The sequence below is a fragment of the Anastrepha ludens genome, chromosome 3 (assembly GCF_028408465.1).
Source record: "Anastrepha ludens isolate Willacy chromosome 3, idAnaLude1.1, whole genome shotgun sequence".
Taxonomy (NCBI): Eukaryota; Metazoa; Arthropoda; class Insecta; order Diptera; family Tephritidae; genus Anastrepha; species Anastrepha ludens.
This window is the reverse complement of record NC_071499.1, coordinates 91462704-91483310: the sequence shown is the minus strand read 5'-3', so window position 1 is coordinate 91483310 and position 20607 is coordinate 91462704. Positions and strand designations below refer to the sequence as shown.

Here is a 20607-nt window from a genome sequence, read left to right as displayed (position 1 = left end):
GACATTAATATGCCCATTTCGCCATATGCCGAAATCATTTGTGCAACAAAATTTTTATAATTGTCAGCTCGTTTGTTGCCAAGAAACTGCTCAATAACGGCAACTGTGCCTTTCCATGCACGTTGTTCGATGCAAATGGGTGTTGGTACAAATTCCGTTACTTCTGGTTCCCCGCATCTCGCATTCGATGCAAGAAAAGTTGATAGCATTGTTGGTGCTATTGTTGGTTCCCCATCCCTTAATTCGGGAACATCATCAAAAATCTCCATTGAAGCCGCTATAAGTTCTTCTGGTGAATACAGAACCGCTTGTGTATTTTTATTTTTTCTCCCCTTTCCGAAAAAGTATATTTGGTTCATAGGACAGAAAAAAAGTTGGTTTTTGTAACGCAGTGTTATGAATGAGGTATTGTACAATATCTGGTTTGTCAAGGGTGAGGATATGGGTATATTCGAAAGCACTTGAATAAGAAGGTGTAGGTATGTACTCAGATGTATTTACTTACAATTTTTATAAAATTAGTTTTGGTACAGCCTGCGGCGTATAAGAAGTATTACAAACATTCAGCCTCCCAGTTAAGGGGAATATATGTACTTGCATCGAGGTCTACCTCGATTTAGACGAAAGTGTGCCCTGTCGAACCAAAGGAAAAGTATAATTTATTTTAATAGTTTTGCTCAGAACGGGTCGTAAACCGCTGCTTGCTCTTGGATATGTGGCTGCAACGCAAATAAAATTGCCGAATATTATTATAAAGAAATTGCCATTGATTTCCAAAACTACATTGAATTAGTGCGAGAAGAAGTACGGATTGAGTTCTTGTTGCAAGGAAAATCTTCTGAGCTAAACGAAAGAAAACGACATTGGGCGTGGAGTGGCAGGTATCATCTGATTGTTTATAAATAGAACTTGAAGTTAGTTATAAAACACATTTAAAGTCAAATTCTGAAAAAAGAGAGTTGCTAAGATTTTTGGAATCTGTCTCGTTTTGATACTCAGGAGGCGGGAAAAGGATAGCAATAAATATGACTTTATATACTTTTTGATTCATTTGATTGAGATGTTTTTATATTCACTTTCATTTGTATATATAGGCCAGATATTCTATAGTCACATTTTTGACGACTCTAATTTAAATAGCCTGTAAAAATACTCATAAATATTTATTACATAAATATATTTTATTATTAATTTTTATATATTTTATGATACCCCAAATTGTCAACCCAAATTTGCATTGCTTGACTAAAACTTTTCCAAGCTCTTTAAGAAGTTTATTGTAAGTTGCAGTTTTTGCCGATTTGAAAGTGACTGTCAATGCATACACAGGTGCTTCTATTTTCTGTTATTTTAGTTTGTTATTTTATCCTCTTGACATGCATTACTACTGTTTTAATTTTATAGATTTTTACTATAATATTGTATAAAAAAATATTCGCCTAATTTTATACTTTTCTAGAGTAAGACTGTAAAGGCCACTCATGCATGTCTTAATGACCAAATAAAAATACATTTAGGCTACGTTTAAGGTTTTGCAATGTATGCATGCATCCATCCTTACATGCATTCAAAAGTGAAACGAAAGGAAAGGCTCACAAGCCTTCGAAACCAACTCGAATGGTAGAGGAATGTATATATGCTACATGCACACACACATATGTACGAGTGTAAAATGAAAAGCGCTCATAATTCTCATGAAAATTCGGCACTTCCTTTAAGCAAATCCAACAAACTCCTATAAGGCAAGTGATAAAAAAACAATGAATTGAGCACAATATAATAAATATTGCAACGAAAAATCAATAAATTGTATTTCGTATACACTTTCAATTTCCATAAACAAATCATTCGCCAAATGTTGGTGTGCAGTAAATTTGCAGCGCATGTGAGCCAAACAAAAGCTCTGCTCAAGAAGTATGCAGCTATTCATCTTCGCTTGGCATGCATCGCAACTAATCTAGACGTTCAGGTCATTTATTGTGCACAATTTATTATTTGTGAGTTTTTATTTCAATTTAATTCGGGCCATTTGTGCCACTCATATGTGAACTCATAAATCTGCATATGCAGCCGTTTGAGCTCATTGCGCTAGTATTTTAAATCGCACTCTGCACATAAAATGCAACTGTGCCACAATCGCTAGCAGACTAAACGCTGATTGACTGCCTGCCGGCCGGGCGGCCTAAATCTGCGCAACTGCGCACACCACTGCCACCGGTTTAGTTGATCTTTGGCAGCACGATCGCTTGCCGATCGATAGAAACGTATACATGTGCATGTGTATGTTTGCAGAAATATATTCAATACATAAAATTTATTGTTAATTTCCCAATCTGCTCGCCTAATGCAGTTTTCAGCGCACAATTGCCTAAATCACTAATCTTGGTGCGATCGGTCGCTAAAGTGGTGATCTGCCGCCATTGAAAGCTGGCGTGTGCGATTTTGCTTTTTTGTTACCACATCTGTCTGTAGTTATCGTGCGTTTCTTGGTTGGTGGCTGGCATGAGTACTCCTGTCAAGTTGCAAACAAAATATATGCCGCAAAAACCTAATATGAATGTAGATACGTAAATGTGGCACAGTACATAAGCAACAACACCAACTCCTCCGGTTGTCCGTACACCGGGAGGGAGTATTGAAACTAGTCTCAGCCTATTTGTTGCAAGCTTTTCTTTTTTTACTCTATCTATCTTCCTTTGCGGTGAGAAGTCAACAAATCAAAAATACATTTATTAGTTCTCACGTTGGTCGCTTACAAATCAAATCACTCTACTGTCAATGCAGTTGCGGGCATTTTGAGGAAAGCAACAGTAGTCGAGCTCAATAGCAATTGCCCGACAGTGCACTAGCGCAGCAACAATTGCTTGTGATTCAAGCTGCGCCACATACATTCGCACATGCATACCAACTTCACTTCACTACTCTCGTTGGCCATGTCTGCCATGTTGCCAGCCCAGCTGCATTAATTCAGCGCATGCGTAGAGCCAAACACGCGCGCGTTTGCCAATCGACGAGGCAGTTAGTCTATCAACAAGACATCCACATACATCCATGCAAACACACACATGCATACATATGTACGTATGCACATATTTAGAGAGCCTGCGTCTGGGGACGTGATTGTTGTGGCTGCTGACTGTCGACTGCTGGCAGCAGATGAGTTATGCTCCTGGCGTTGTGAAGTGCAACAGGTCGGGCGGCCCGCCAGCCTACTGGATTCGCAGCAATTTCAGTAGCGAAAAAGAAGCAGCAAAAGTTGCAAATTGTGGTATTACGCAGTGGCGGCTGACCATACGTCTAGCGCTAGATGTATATTTTTGCTGTCCACCGCATTTGTAATTTAATGTGACTGGCTTCAACCCAAGCCAGCCGCAGCACAATGTCGAAGTGTAGTCGCAAAACCACAACCCTTGGAATTCTTTTTGTCATTTGAATCTTTGGATATTAGCATGTTATCCTCGTATGTTCTAAGCTACTCTAGCGAAAGAGTTGCCTCAATTTTGTCTTTTAGTTTTTGCTTTGCCACTGCAAGAAATGATGCTGCTCGGAATCACACCCAATGTGGTATCGATCCGTGCAAAGAAGGTGCATTAAAATCTAAAAAAAAGCGCAGTTTTTTTTTTATTTCTGCCGAATGGGTCTATTACACATGCTGACAAAGATTTTGACAAAGGATCAGCCTATAGTTTTCCGAGCATTTTTAAAGTGTTAAATCTGAATCTGAACCCGGAATAGACCCAGCTCATCAAGTTTTTGAAATGTTCTAGCTTAAAGTGCAAACACTCTGATTTTTAACTGTATTTGGAGTTAGGTAACATCATGAGTTACTTTTTAGTACAGCAAAGTACAGCTCTTGACCTTCTAAGCAAATTTAGTTTTGTGTAAAATCTTTATTTAAGAATTTTTAATGTTCGATTCCGTAAGTATACTGCAAGTCCAACAGCGGATCTCCAAGATATCAAATAAAGATTTCAGGCTTTAGATTATCTACTTACGAAAATGATCTAATTCTTCAGCTGTAGCACACTGTGGCGCATATCAATTATTTCCTCTATTCTAAACATTAAAAATTGCCACCATTTTGAGAAGAACTATTTTTTTAGTGCATTTTCGCATCTTTTGTTAGGTGTTTGACCGAGAAGCTACAATTTGTGGTATGGGTCTTAATTTTATTCCACAAATGCAGTGGCCTACGTTAATGAGGACCTTTATTAGTGCAGAAATACCCTCAAAGATTTAGCATTACTTAACGAGAAACAACGACTAATACACACTCAAACACTCAAATAAAAAAATCTCTTTGGAGTCGAACATTTTTTAAAATTTTACACTCTAACCGCCTGAACGGCTTAGGTAGGAGACAATCTGTAGAGGCTTGATTCACAATAATCTTAAAAATCCCCGCACAACGGTGAATCTATAGCTGAGTTGATTGCTGAAATTCGTCTTTTAGAAAAGTCATCTGAAATCTCTAAAACTTTTTTCGAAAACAAACATAACCTTAACTTCGCTCAATTTTGTATACAAGAGTAAGAAATAAGTAGCAAATAAGTTTATTTATTAGATACTTTCCGTTTGATATAAAGATATTAAAGTTTTCTTGCTAGAAATCAAAAATAATTCAACATAACCTTTAAACAGAGTTCATGGAACCGAGGTGGACCCTTTTGTCCGGATTTTTTGTTTTGCGTTTTATGTTTTGCTTTTTTTTTTTGTATTTGTTTTTCAAATTGATTAATTAATTCTGACTGACACAGAAGCCTTTTATATGGAAGGAAATGACCAATATCGTATGCAAAAAAAAAAATTGTCAAAACTCAACGCAAGTTTCGAGAGACACCAAACTTACACTTTGTGAAGTGAAAACTTCTTTAGAATCGGTGGGAGTGATTTGAGACTCGATGAAACGAAAAAGCGACACTCTTGGCTACGAAGCGTTATATGTTGATATACGTATATGTGTGTGGCTGCGTCCTGCTGAGCCACTCTAGTATAGTGAGTATTGTAGTATGTATACTACACTGCCTATTACTTGCTTTGGTGTTTAGTTCAAGCGTCATACGTATGTATGTTTGTATGTATGCTAGTACGTATGTGTGCGCGCCACGGTGAGCGAGAAGGGATTATGTATACCTATACTACACTACCCCTTACTTGCTTAGACCAAGCGTCCTACGAATGTTTGTGTGTATGTTAGTAAGTCTGTGTAATATATTATACGCCTTACGACGCTCATAATAGCAACCGCGTGTGCTGTATTGCGTCCGTATTTTTATATTCGTAAATATTTCCATTTTTAAATATTTACCGCAATTATGCCGAAAAATAATGCAGAAAAGTGTCGTGAATATCGAGAGAAAAAAAGACAAAAAGAAAATAAAACTAAAAAATTGAAAACATTGAGGATGAATAATAATAAAATGAAGAAAATAAAATATATGAACTGTATACCAATATTATAATGAACCTATAATTATCCCGCTCCTAAAGCTGCTTTCGTCTCATTCTCTCTCAGTTTGTTTTACGGAAGGTTTCACTTCTATCGCGTCTAACCGTCAGTATTTTTTTTTGTTCTAAAAATTAATGGGCTAGAAAACTGCATACTCCGAAGTTTTCTAAAAACTCTGAAAAAAATTATACGTTTATTTGATTATAGTTTTTTTAATTCTTGTACATCTTGTACAAAGTTAGAAAAATTGATTTATATGGTTTTTATATTTATAAAAATTAACAAAAAAGGCTTAGCATGAAAAATATTACAAATATTTTAAAAAGATGAAGTGACTAAATTGTGACGGCGGATGTGTTTGTGTGCAAGTCGCTCTTCTTTCCTTTCTATCAATATAATTCCTAAGCGGAAATGTAACTTTTTTTGAACCAACGAAATAAAGCCAATGGCAATTCTCCTGCACGCGTAGATAATTTCAAATTTTCAATGCCCCAAATTTTTACGCATGTGCAGATTACAGCAGCCAACGACAAGCGCAACTAAAATGTACATAGATGTTTGATGCTGCACGATGATGGAGACCGCTCCATACACGCACACATGTAGACATGGTGTTTATGAAAATCTCCAACAGCCATGCAATTGCTGTTACTAACGCGCTGTTGTTGCAATGCAAAACCAATGAACTGGAGCACCGTACACAGTATGATCGTACGTAATAAAGCAGATGATGTCCTACGTCGTTTGTTGATGGAGAGCATCTAATTTCTAGACAAACAAAACCACAAGAAATAAGTTTTTTAAATAGTTACTTATGGAAGATGAGAGCAAAACTGTATATGTGCATACATTTATATATTTATATATATAAGTATAAGTATATATTGCGGCGGCATCACCACCAACACCTAACCAACGAGTTGAATGAAAAATGAAACCGCAACAAATGGAGTTTCTCACGCCGCACATTGCGCTTACTCGCCTGCATGGGCAAAGTTACAATTTTACACTATAATTTTTTGAAATTTACGCGCACCACTTACAACTTACATATATACATACATACCACCGAAGGGAGGAGCGGGAGAAGCTGTGAGCGCGTACATAGGAATTAATCATCTGATTCACGCGGCGGTGGTGGTTGTGATTTTTCTACCTTTACTAAATTGATTTTTTCGACATAGTCGTCCAGCTTCGAGTGAGAGACGCTTCGAAAAGCTGACAGTGCTTGGGATAAGTATTTAGGCTAGAAATAAGTATAGAAAGGAACACGTCAAGAATAATTGAAGTAGTGAGCTAGCGAGCCAAAGTGCTTTAAGCGTGATCTACTGCCTGTGGTCAATGGCTATTTAATAGCCTGTAGGCAAGTCGAGTGGTGCCGCCAAATGGCTTTGATGAGTGTTTCTCTATGCGTTTCTTCGTTTGGAGAAACAGCTGCGAGTGCTATTAGATAGTTAATTATACGCAATTTATAACACGAGAGCATTGGAAGCATTAGGAAGGGGTAAGTGAAATAATGCGGTATAAATATGTATATACATATGTATCGTACTTACCGTTCTACAAATATGGTCAATAGGTGATGGTGATGATGCGCATGCGCAAAACTTTCTTACCGTAGCTCCACGCATTTTCACACTCTTGCGAAATGCTTGCTTGATTTCACATTTATATGCGCAATAAATATTTATAGCTCAGCAAATCAAATTGCAAAATTATTTTATTTTAATTGTATTTCACTATAAATATTTCTTTCCTATTCTACTTATCTTTTTGTCGGTATTCTTACCCAGCAGCCAGAGAAAAATTCGTTCCCTAGTCAAGCATTTTTTTTCGAATATTCCCAATCGAAAAGAATATTTGCGACATCTTCTTTCCTAAAAAGTGGTACTTCGTTAATAAAGAGTTGTTTAGACTAATATTGGATCACTGCACATAAAAATGAGTTTCATTTATTTTTCGCATAAAACGTTTTCAAGATATAAATAGACAATTTCTAAGACTTTTTGAAGTTGTTACCAAGAAGAAAAGCGAATACAATTAACCAGTTTTCAATTTTCGAGAAATTACACTGCCCTGCAAATTTCAATTTTTCTGATGCGAATAGGGGAAAAAATGAGCATAGGAAAATTTGAATTTGATTTTTTTTATTTCTTTTTAAATGGAATGTTTGACTTCAGATTTGTAATCAGCGACACTAAATACATTAGGAACACTGCACTTTTCATTATATCTTATCTGGGGTGTAGATAAGTTCCTATGTTCATATTTTTCTCTACCCCCGTAGACATAAGTACACCCCCTACTCTAAGGGTGCATGCGAACAATTTGGGTTTGAGATTATTTCAAAGAGCAAAGTTCAACCTTCAATTACTAACAATAACGAAGATCGTAGCACGTTAAGGTTCTGCTCCACAATTTTTGAAAAATGGCCAAATACGCTACTTTTAGGGGTTTCAACCCCCTTTTTCTCGAAAACCTGACGTGATGGAAAATTTTTGAACTCGGATTCATGCTTAGCGCGAAAATTCCCTTCGGGATCGCTAGGTCCCATCTTATTCGCAAAACCGATGCAGGGCAGTGTTATTCATATTTATTCATTCTTTTTAGTTGATAAACTTTGTAAAAAAGTAATTAAAAAATTTTAAATGAAAGACTATTTCATTACCAATGAAGATATACAACTTAATTCTGAGTAAATCGGACAGAAAATGTAAGAGTTGTGACATACTAAATAATAGCGGTCACTATAAGTTTTTGGCACATTCAATCTGTCAGTTGAAAATATGTTTTTCCACACAATTTAGTAACTTCAATTTAATTAGTCCTAACTTTATACTTTCCGTTCGATTTGGGACTCTTTCCTCTTTTCACTCTCATAATGGAATTTTCTTTCATTTGAATTATTAATTACGATTTATTTTTTTAAAAAGTTGATCAACTAAAAATTATGAATAAATATGATTTCGTAAGAAGCACTGACCTTCATTGGATTTATAGGGGCCGTGGAATGCAAAGAACGCAATGCATAGCGGAGAGAGACTTTCTGGGCACCAGCCTATTAATGGGAAATTCATAATATTCTAGCTTCGAACGCACAAGAGAGCTTTAGATTAGGTATATGGATCAATATAGTCTGAATTAAAACGGTATTATATACCTAAAAGTATAGGTTAGGTTAGGTTAGGTTGTGATGGTTGCCCAGAGAGTAGGGCCCACTTGGACGAAATAGTTTGGTTCGTCCTTTGTGATACCATTGAAGGACCGCAAAAAAAGGGGGAGGAAGGGAAGGGATGGGGAGTGGTGAGTGTTTGTGGACTACGAACGGTGACTAGTCCGCGGTTGTGTTGACCTCATTATGCTGCGGATGAAGTTAATCAGATTTTTGTTATCAACACCTAAAAGTATAAGATTTTATTAATTGCTTTTGAATACTACGAGAATCCGAGCGCGTACGAGATAGGTAGCAAATCTAATATTTTTTTTTTGTCGGGACAGACTAGCAAGTACAGCACCCAGACACAATTAAATCCATTGTACTGCACTCGGATTCCCTTTTTAATTTTCTTAAATCTACGCGGCCTCCGAAGAAAACAAATCTAATTAAAAAATTAAAACTTCTAATATACAAGGTGGCGCAAAACTCATCACCCTATCGAAGGATTTATAATTTTTACAAATGGCATCATACTTTATAACTTTTACAAATTGCGTTTTTTGAAGTGAAACTTCTTTAGGCGCGTCGGGGGCCCCAAGGCAGATTGAAAATAGGCGAGTGAAACGGTAAGTTCGGAGCGTTACCGAAATCCGTCAAATGGGCGGGGCCAAGGAGCAGCTGCTCCTTCCCACTCTCGCCTATTCTGAAATGTATATAGCACACAAGTAAGCATTGAAGTAGACTGGCGACATGCAGGCAACCGACAATCGACAACCGACAACGAGTATTATAGATAGCCATAGCCCGTGCAAATGAGTGCTGTGTGTGAGTATCAGATAAAGCGCCGATTGAATGTGTGTAAGCGGGAAAGCAATAAGAAACTGCTGTGAAGTAAATAGATGGTAGATATGGAGGAGACGAAGCGATACAATGAGTGCGTTTGCCAAACGAGTGACGATAGTTGAAGTAGAAGGTTGTAAAATGACAATTCAACCGTTTCGGTGATCAAAGCAAATTGATTAACGCGCCAAAAGTAGGCAAAAAATACCATTGGAAGTGCAAAGAAATGTCAGCGTCAAGTGCAACACTGCACCCAAGTGTCAAATTTGAAGCTAATAAGGACAAAAATAAATAGTACAAATTTATGTGGAGTGATATAGAAAAAAAATATGAAAACCTGAATTTAACACGAGAGAGGGGGGAGAGATCTAAACCGGGGCTCCCATGCATGGAACAACCAACTTAGAAGTTTCACTTCTACCGTGCGTGAGTCTGACAGACCCTAGTTTTTTATTTAATAGGAAAGGTATTCAAAAACATGTTTGGATGCTTAAAATTTTCTCAAAATGAAATTCACCATCTTACATATATCTGGTGTTTTTTTAGCTGCACCAGAACAATCGATATGGTTTGACAGCTGAAAATGACAAACTGTGTTGACATTTCTGTTCTGTAAGGCTTGGCAAGTCACGATGAATTGCTTATGGTAACTCCAGAACAAAACTTCCAAATTGGGGAAATTTACTTAGCAAAACAAAAAAAGCAATTATGTATGTTCGTGAAGTTCAGAGAGCACTTCGTCCATTTTACGTGTGGTTTACATATTGGTGGCGTCCTCGGTCCTTGTTTTTTTCGAAATGAGAGAGGAGCTGCCGTTACCGAAAATGGCAAGCGCTATCGAGCTTTGAATTTTTCAATTATTGTTTCGGCGACATTTGGTTCCAACAAAACGGCGTAACAAACGATTTATTGCAATATGCTAAGCCACCATTGACGCCATACGGCCAGGCTTATTGGAAAAAGTAGTCAAAAAGTGAACTGATCGAATGGACCATGTAACTCGTAGCCGCTGGAAACATACGCGGGATATCATATTCAAAAAATTAATGTCATGAAATTATCTACCAGATTGTAAGGAAAAAATTCATTCCAACAATATTTCTGTTTCGTATTATTCAAGCTCTTGTAAGTACTCAATCTCTGAAACAAACACCCGGTAGCATTTTTTATAAACTTTGAATAGACAATTATTAGATATTTTTCATCTACCTCATAAATATGATACTCGTAGTTGCTCGAATTATGCTTTAACTGAATAAAGGATTTTATTTTTCATAGAAAATAGTTTTCATATTTTATAACATGAAAACAAAAAATGTAATTACTCTTAAAAATTCAAAAAGCAATGCATAAAAATTGCAATTTCTACATTCTTACACGCCTGTCACCACCGCCATTCACATAATTAGCTATGCCACTCAATCATTCATTCATTCACGCACTCACTCACCTGCTCAGTGTCGCACGTTTGTTGTGAACCCTGCTTTGCATATCAACTTAGGCACAAAAAAGGCGCTGGCATGCCACAAAGTTGGTAATTCCCTAAAAACAAAAAGTCTTGGGTTGACTGAATAAAATTTATATAACTAAAAAAAATTGTTAACGAAAAAATACACCGCAAAATGCTGTCACCGACTGAAATTAACTACAAAATGTTAGCCAACTAACCAAGGCAACCAGTAGCTCGTCTCTGCCACTTAGCCCATGGTCGTATTGCAACACACCGTTCACGCGCGCTGGCAGTCTATTTAAATGTGGCAAGTGACAATCAAATTGCACGTAGCGTGAGGCATTGCAACGGGCAACGCAATGCGTGGCCAGTCAAAAATATACTAACTTGTATGCTGTATTGTATGTATGCACTAAAAAGTAAAGCAAAAGGAAGGCGCCACGTTTTATACATGCGCCCCTCGCCTACTTCCACTCTACAAGCACTTTTGGTGTGCTTGGGTTTTTTTTTGTCCATTCTTAAACAGCTTTTCACCTTTGATGTTAAACTATTATATTTTTTACTTGTTTGTCTTTATTTGAGTATTTCTGCCTTGGTTTGGTCATTTCAACGGCGTGTAATCAAAACTTTTAATTTAACAGCAGTTGCGACAGGCATTTAACTTTTTAACTTAAATCCTCCTCGTATTGTGCAATAATATTTCTTTTTTTTTTTTTTCAAAGCAAAATTCCTGTAGCTATTTTTATTGGCTTTAGTTGTGATATTGGTGACAGATTCAACGCCAGAATCAAAGTCAAAAGTTGCATATGCCATACATCTTTTTGCAGTTGTTAGATTATGTTTTATTGGAAAAATTCTAGTTCTTTATTTGATACATTGAAAGCTTCCGATGGTCATATTGTTCTCTTGCGAGGACAATCCATTTTCCTTCCACTTCCCACATAAAGATTGCAGTGGAAATATAGTGAGCTTCATGCAGCACAGGCAATGGTCACAAGTCACACAATCCCACGTACACACAAATGCACTGGTAACTCATTTCGAAAAATTTACACACATACATCAATATTTATTTTATAAGGCAACCCCTTCAGGTGAAAATTGGAATTTTCATCATCGATAACTTTGACTGCTAACTATAATTCACACATGAGGCGGTTGAAAAGCGTAGCAAATAAAGAAAAGAGACCAACAATAACAAATCTCTCCAATAACTGCACCGTATCAAGCTCCCACCAAAACCATGTGCGTATGTATAGGTGTGTGGCAAGCATGAGCTTTTAGTAGCACATGTGTTGCATGGTTGCATGTTGGCGATCACTCGATTCATTAGGTGTTGTAGCATGTCTTTGGTTGTAGTAACTATTGCTGTTATTATTATTGTTGTTTTCGTTATTACTGTTGCTGTTATTGGCTGCCTCGTGGCGCTCTGCATTGTCTTCGATTTTTACCAGCAATTTAATTTTACAAGTTGCCGCTGCGCGATTACGATCGGCGATGTGATCGAGCGCCAGTACATGCATGCAACAACAAAAGCGAAAAGAACAGCAATTCGAAAAGCAGCAACAACAGCAACTCGCAATAGCAATAGCAGCACCGTCTAGCAACTCATCACTGTATCGACGATCGCGAGCACCCAACCGACAGTGCTTAAAGTGCAAATAAAATAGAAAAGCTCACGAGAAAATTGGCGAAAAATAGCAATATGAAATGGGCAGTGGGTAAATAAATGAAAAGAAATAGATAAAAAAAAAGTGCTACAACAAACACATTACCCCAACCAGCCGCAGAGATCAGTGGGTCGATTAAGACTCGCCTATTTTAGCAGCATGTACTACATACGAGTGTATGTGTACGTATGCTGGTACTTGCCTGCTGCAGTTACTGCTGTCTTAAAATGTTTTGTTACTGCCCAACGGGCAGCCAAATACTTGCAACTTACAATACGGTAGTTTTGTATCCGAAAATTTTCAACGCTCCAACGGCTTGACACCGACAGCACGATCTCACTGGCAAACTAACTGGGTTAAATGGGCCTACCACCACAAACACAAGAACCACCAATGTACTCAGCTCCTGCTAGAGCTGTCGATTATGAGCTCCTGTTAAACTTGCCACACTTCGTATTCACTGTGTATGTATGTGAATATTTTTGTTGGTGCTGAAAATCTACTCCTCGATCGGCACAAATTTTACGATCTTCTAGCTTATCTTGTCGGAAATTTACTCAGCTGCTTGTTGGCAACAAATGAGCTAAGCTACTGCCACTACAGCCGCATGCAAATTGAATTTTTTATTTTTGTGGAAAGTGTTGGCTATTGGCTGTAACCTGGTGGCAAAAACATTCAGGTCAAATGTGCACTACACTGCATGCCACATGCGTGCGGCCTCAAATGGAAGCACATTTATGTGCGTCGGCGGTGCTTCGGGTCAGCAACTAACATGCACTTATAGTTATGAGAATTATATTGGAAAATTGATGTTATTGCGTGCAATTTATATAATCAGTACTTTTAAAGTTCATTCCGTATCATTATTTTGTGTTTTGTTTTTTATACATTTATTTCAATTATTTTAAATTTATATTATTTTACTTTTCCTAGTTTAATTTAGTTTTATTTTATGAAATTTGATTTCATTTCTTATATTTTATTTCTATCTTTTTAGCTTCTACTTTTCTAAATTTTATTTTTATTTATTAAATTTAACTCTATTTTATAACATATTTATTATTTTATTATATTTTATTTTGCTCCGTTTTATCTTAATTTAATTTACTTTATTTTATTTCATTTAATTTAATTTTATTTAATTTACTTTATTTTATTTTATTTTATTTTATTTGAGCTTAATCCATCTCGGCTATTGCCGGAGATTACACATCCCGGATAAAATTTTCAAGGGATTGTGCTCTGGTGGAGCGTAGTCCAAGTTCTATGCGATTACTATTGCCTAAATATTTAAAAATCTACGAACTATTGCACATGTGTCCAGTTATTTTATTTTATTTTATTTTATTTATTTAATTTAATTTATTTTATTTTATTTTATTTTATTTTATTTTATTTTATTTTATTTTATTTTATTTTATTTTATTTTATTTTATTTTATTTATTTTATTTATTTTATTTATTTTATTTAATTTAATTTATTTTATTTTATTTTATTTTATTTTATTTATTTTATTTTATTTATTTTATTTTATTTATTTTATTTATTTTATTTATTTTATTTATTTTATTTATTTAATTTATTTTATTTTATTTATTTTATTTTATTTTATTTTATTTTATTTTATTTCCGTTTTTATTTGTTCCGTTTTATTTTAATTTAATTTTATTTACTTTATTTTATTTTATTTCATTTAATTTTATTACATTTAATTTAATAGCTAAAGAGCCTCATACTATCTAAGCAAATTTCGTGAAAAATCAGCGGCATTTCTTCTCGTGCATGATTATCCATTGCACGAGGCGTCGCATATTGAGGTGTATATATGTATGTATGTGCGTATGTTTGTACGTATGGCTCAACAATATTACTGTTGTATCGTTAGCTGTTGTTACAAATTATTAGCATTGCACTTAAACGCACAAAATCGCCGCATTGTTGTTGCGCATACTCGCACAATTTTTCTCAGGGGAAAAATTTTCCACCAACAATATTGCTAGCTTAAAATCAAGTGCTGTTGTTAGGCTGTTGTTCGTTCACATCGCTTGAAGAGTAAAGACAAAAGCACTGTTTTTTCTCATTTATACCTATTTACTTACTGTTGAGATTTCAGATCTCAGCATTATGTGCGTAAATGCTTAAGTCGCTCGTTGCTCGCCATCATACTGTATTTAGCGCATAGGAATGCGTTTATGTTGTTGCGCACGAGTACGTGTCGCAATTTCTTAGCAATTGCATTCGTCAATAATCCACAACAGCAACAAAAGGTGAAGAAAACACAACGGTACTGTGTGTGGGATTTAACAGTTGTTGCCCTCTGCATTTGCTGATCGACTTGTAATATTGTGTAAATGACAGTTCATATCCACTCTCGTGATTCTCATATTTTATGTATTAATTAGTTAATTTGTTCATCCTAGTCTTATTGGTCTCTAATTTCTCTAATTTACAGTTGTTTCTATGAAACGCGTTAGCGTTTTTCCTTTGCTTTCCTGTCTTGTTTGCTCTGCAATTAAATGCTTCATGTTGTCACTACACTTCAGCTGTCCAGTTACCAAGCTTCCCACACGATCCCACGCCTATTGAATATCAAATTGCGAAACGTGTGTAATTGCATAAACACTGGACCATTCTAAGTCACTTAGCTGCTGAAGTGAGGGTAGAGTTTAAAGTGTAAACTGCATTGGAACTGAGAAGGGTAAGAAAACTGGAAGGAAGAAAAATATAACAATGAAATGTTGGTATTAAATATAAAATAGTTTCAATAAGAAAAATAAATGTTTTGGCCGTTTCGATGTTATTTCTTCATTAGCTTAGTTCATAACAAAGCCCCTTAAAATACAAATACAATATCGGAATTTTTAAACATGCAGAGTATCTGTTTCTGTTCAAAAAAACTACGCAAACCAAGGCAAGGTGCAAAAATCGGTTAGAAATGAAATGGAAATTATTAAATGCTTTGGTATTATTAAACGGTATCATATACACGCTGGCGCAAAATTAATAACCTTATTGGAAGATTTTTAGTTTTTCAAATGTGACACTTCTGAACTGGACAGGTGCAGTATACAAGCAGACAAGTAATGGCGTGTAAAGGTCAAAATAAAGATTTCCAACGCTCAAAATTATTTTATTTAGTAAAAAAGTTATTCAAAAACACAATTTATTGATGACTAACTTTGCCTGACCACCGTATCTTCTGCCGTTGCGCTGAGTTCACTTAAAAATCTTGCATCAAAAAATCCTTATGAAAGAGTGTGCAATCATTTAGCGGAGGCTTGCCAGTTTCTGACACGTTATCGTCCTGAGAGCTTCTACAAAGTCAGTAATTGAGATTCCTTATAGTTCTTAATGTGGCCACTAAGTATACCCATGACTATGGGCATTTTTCTTCTGCTCAGAAAGTGTAGCTATGCGGTTTCCTCATGTTCCGCTTTGGCCACATGAGTTTGGCTGTGTTGCAGATTCTGACTGTTTCCATCTCGTATTACGATTGACGCGTTTCCAACTCGTACTATCTTTTTGAGAATAAAATTTCTTTGTCCTGAACTTGCAGGAGTTGAACGGCATATCTAAGCTCTACCAACTTGTAAGTGGTGAGAGTGGTAAGGAAGTAAGTTTCTTGTAAGCAAATTTGATTTCTCGTTTCCTGTCCCTGAAAAGTACAAGCACGCACACCAAACTCCATAAAAGAGAGCTTTATTTTTTAGTAGAAAAATCTAATTATTTACATATTTTCAAAACACAAGCTAATACATTTTGCCCAATCCTTTCAATACCACTTGTCGGCTTTTTCTGTTTTATGCATTTTTGTTTCTTTTTTTCATTTAGTATCGTCAGATTTTGTTACGTCTTTTCGGAAAACATTGTTCGACGTTTTTGCGTTCTTTTCATATTTTTTGTTTAGTTTTTTCTCTTGGCTTAAATGTCTTTCACTTGGCTTTAATGTGTTGGGTTAATTTTAGGCGTCGAGCTCCACTTAATAGGCTCGTAAAAAATACAATGACAAAAACAAACAAAAGCATTGCTGTGGCATGAGTAGCCACATAAATGAAATCTGAAAACTGCGCTGTGGCACAACTATTAATTGTCGCCAAGAAGTGAGTGGACGACAATGTGGTTATCTGGTGTCCACGATGCCACAACGAAAGGGCGCCGGTATACAACTGCTTTTGTTTACTTTATATTGAAGGCATTGCATTGTACTTTTTAATTCTTTTATTTATTTATTTTTGTCGTTTCGACCCAATGCATATAATGCTTTTAGTCACTCTTTCGTTTTTCTCCTAAATTTTAGTGGTTCCTTGTAGTTGCAGTTGGAGTTGTTTATGGAACAAGTTTCTGTGAAGAACCGCAACGGTAATCTGTTGTAAATCGTTGGCATTCAAAGCATACATTTTTGTATTTTTCACATTTACTTCTTTGATTGCTGAATATTTGTGTTTTCTTTTTTCATGCTTAGTCTTCTCGTTCATTCTTAGCGCTGGGTGTCAAGACAGGAAATGACAAAGTAGCAACTTACATCATTAATTATTTAAAAAGTTTACGTTGTATATTGCGGCAGCTGTTTTGTGGATTAAGTTAATTTGTTATGCTAAAGAGAAAGGGTTGAGAAAAGAGGTCAAATTCAAGGTTTACGAAAAGTGATTTAGTGAAGGTTCTCGTGAAGGACAAAGGCGTCTTGTTAAGCTATGAGAACTAAAAGAGGAGGTCAAACTTTGGTTTACTTATTTAAATAAAGGATTGTGACCAAAACACAATCCAAATTAAACTGAAAAAAAATTCTACACAAGCCCTCGTTTTTTTGTTTTTTTTTGTGTGTGTGTTTTTTTTTAATAAACATTTTGTAATATAACTTAGAATTTCGTATTTAATTAAAATTACCTCCTATATTTTAATAATTTACTAATTATCTTTATCTTTTCTCTCTTATTCTCATTACAGTTGTAGTTCGCGCTTCGTTGGCGAATTTTGTGAACATCTCAACCCTTGTTTTACTGGTCTCCTGCGCTGTCAAAATGGCGGAACCTGCCAGCCTTCGTATCGCAATGATCGTCTCGGCATCTCTTGTATATGTCCGCTCGGCTTCACCGAATCCTTGTGCGAAATACGAGTGCCGAATGCCTGCGACTCGTCACCGTGTCGCAATGGCGGCTCATGCAATCTGAAAACTTTAGATGACTATACGTGCACCTGCATGAATGGGTATACAGGTAGGTTATACGAAATACACACACTCGAGGTTTGTTCTAGTGTGGCTGGTTAGTTTTCTCGAAAAATATTGTAGTACATCTGTGTTATCTGCAAAATAGTCCCGCCATTAAGGTGTAATACACCGTGTCAGTAGTGTTACCAATTCTAGTAAGCGCTTTTTGGTATGGCCTTGAACTCTTCCAGCTATGCGATGTTTAACTCCTCGATCGTGGCAAATTACTATACCTTCATGAGTATTTTCATTTCTGAAGATGGTACTGGAAATAGTCGGAAACAAGTCCGATGAATACCGTGGCCGAGGCATGCAAATGCATTTTATTCGATAGCGGAATGTCACAAAATAACTAAATATTTAAAATAGCTGATAATATCAAAGTATGTTATTGTATTTAATCAAATTTAAAGTGAGTAGTATTTCTACCACGAGCACACTACACTATAAATTCCAAATTAGGAGGCATAGATAAATCAAGAAATCAAACGAGTTGCAAGAAAGAGCGACTTCCTCTTCGACTTCAAGATATTTTAGGCCCTATCGTGTCAAGCAAGTTATGCTTTGGGCTTATTCTTTCATTCACCAACACATACATCTATACACCTCTGCAATGCTCAACCAGATTATATATTATATAAATTATTAATTTACAATCTATCGTTCCAATCTCTTGGTGAGGTTGTCGCTAATTCCATCATTGCTCGGAAATATCGAGCATCGCATAACGAGATGACAGAATATTTTCGCAGGTATGCTCTTCTGCAGATATATTCCTCTCAATCTACAAACTGCATAGCACAAGTGGCATTGCCACTTCAGCCAACACGAGAAGGTGTTGCCAAGATGACCTGTAACGCTACAAAAAGAATTTGACCAGAATGAAACGTCAAGCGCTCAAAGGTGCTACTTAATCGATCAAGGAAAGACGTCTCTATGTTAGTTGCTTTGATTACAGGCCACTATCTCCTAGGTCGACATTGAGGGAAAGGAAGTGTCTGTCAGATATCTTCTCTGTCGCTATCCTGCGTTGCATGCCACTAGGTTTGTGCTCATCGCTCTTGAATGATACTGATTACCTTAGGGATACTCGTATACAAATCGCAGGCAGATCAATGAGTTTGCACTTAAAACAGAATGGTTTAAGGGTTCCCGGTGGTCTAGAGCACGAAAATTTCACCTATTTTGACGATTTTTTTTTGCCATTAAAAATTTAAAAAACGATGTTTCAACTTTTCGGGCTTATTCGTACGTTTATTGAGCATACAAAAAAAATTTTTTTTTACGTTTGAAACAATATTTGTTATTATAAAAATGCCGCTGAAGATGACCCTCTCGAAAAATCGAACCCGGACGGCGTAGATGATTCCAGACTTCGGGGTTTTTCACTAGTTTTTTAGTTTAAAAAATAGGAAATTATTTAAATAAAATTATGATTTTAGTTCCGACGATAGCGATACCTACATGTTGTGAACAACATATCCAAATTTCAAGTGATTCGGTTGAATAGTTTTTTTGTTTTCATCCCCGCCGTGCCGAAAAAAGTCGTTTCGAGATCAATGAGTTTAAAGTTTGAGGTACAGAAGCGCGCGGACCGCTCTCTACCTAGTTAATGGGCTGTAGAAGCTATAATATTGGGAACTTCCGCATGAAAATTTCACAGTATGTTCTAAAGATACTATAGGTACTTTCGAAATATAGAAAAAGAGTCGATTTTTTGAAATTTCTAGACCACCAGGCCCCCTTAATGAGAAGTAACAGGTAAATTGCTACTGTAGTTTTACAATGGACACATCTACCTACCTACCTGCCCACCTACCCTTTATCACTATCGTCTCACTGCACTTTCCGAACTGCTTTTGTAAATTCTCAGCAGGCTCTTAAGCCACCGAGCCATTTCGCTCACCGCTATTAATAGGCCGCCTGATGCGCTTAGCTTTCATTCGTCTGCTGTGGTTAACACAACTCTAATCAGGTTTATGAAACGAATAGTTAATTGGGATCCTTCAAGGCTCATTTCTGCGCTAACTTCTGAATCACAGGTATACCCAAAGCGGCAATCTCTCTTTTTGGCCCCTCCGTTTTCTTTTGTAGCCGGTCCTCCACTTTCAATAGCATAAACAAGTCGAAAGGCACGTTACCAATGGAAGAGGGGGCTAATCTACCTATACTTGTTGATGCATATCTAGTTAAGCACAATATTCTCAACATACGAGTGACTCGCTCCAATGCGCTTCGTTTGCTTCGTTTTTTGACGAGTTCGACAGTGATCTTCAAATCATTTTTCTTACGACTGAATTAGAACTGTAGAGTTGTGGGTCATAATCAAACATGCTAGACAGCCGATTTACGTATTGTAAACTTACCGGTAGGTCTGTTAACACCTTAGCTCGCTTCATTGCAAGTTAAAGCCTGATAACTTTCCTCATATATCCATCCAAGAAGAGCGCGACAGTTTCTTTTTTATCCCTCCTACTAGTGAGTCCACATAAATCTTATAATAGTATCCCTATCAAACGCGGTTCAGCCCATGTTCAGCTCCCGAAACTAACAAATTTTTCAATTCTTACCCACTTTCCAGGCGATTATTGTGAAACACAAAATCTCTGTGCCACAGGACCATGCCACAATGGCGGCACCTGCACCTCAGTCGCTGGCGGCAGTAGCTTCAAGTGCTTATGCCCGAAAGGATTCAAAGGACAGACTTGCGCCGAAGATGTGATAGAGTGTGAAGCGAACCCATGCAAACATGGCGGCACCTGTAAAAACACACATGGCTCCTACCAGTAAGTAGAAATAAATCGTATATTTTTCTTTACATTTTCAATGAATGC

The 20607-nt window shown here is 36.5% G+C and overlaps 1 protein-coding gene across 1 annotated transcript in view; it reads left to right on the top strand.

Moving 5' to 3' along the window:
• The window catches only part of LOC128858469 (neurogenic locus Notch protein), a 214956-nt gene that overhangs the window by 116573 nt on the left and 77776 nt on the right, over positions 1–20607 (top strand). Inside the window, exons 3-4 of the mRNA XM_054094773.1 lie at positions 17512–17780; positions 20355–20559. Coding sequence (XP_053950748.1) covers positions 17512–17780; positions 20355–20559 — 474 coding nt within the window. The remainder of the gene's footprint in view (positions 1–17511; positions 17781–20354; positions 20560–20607) is intronic.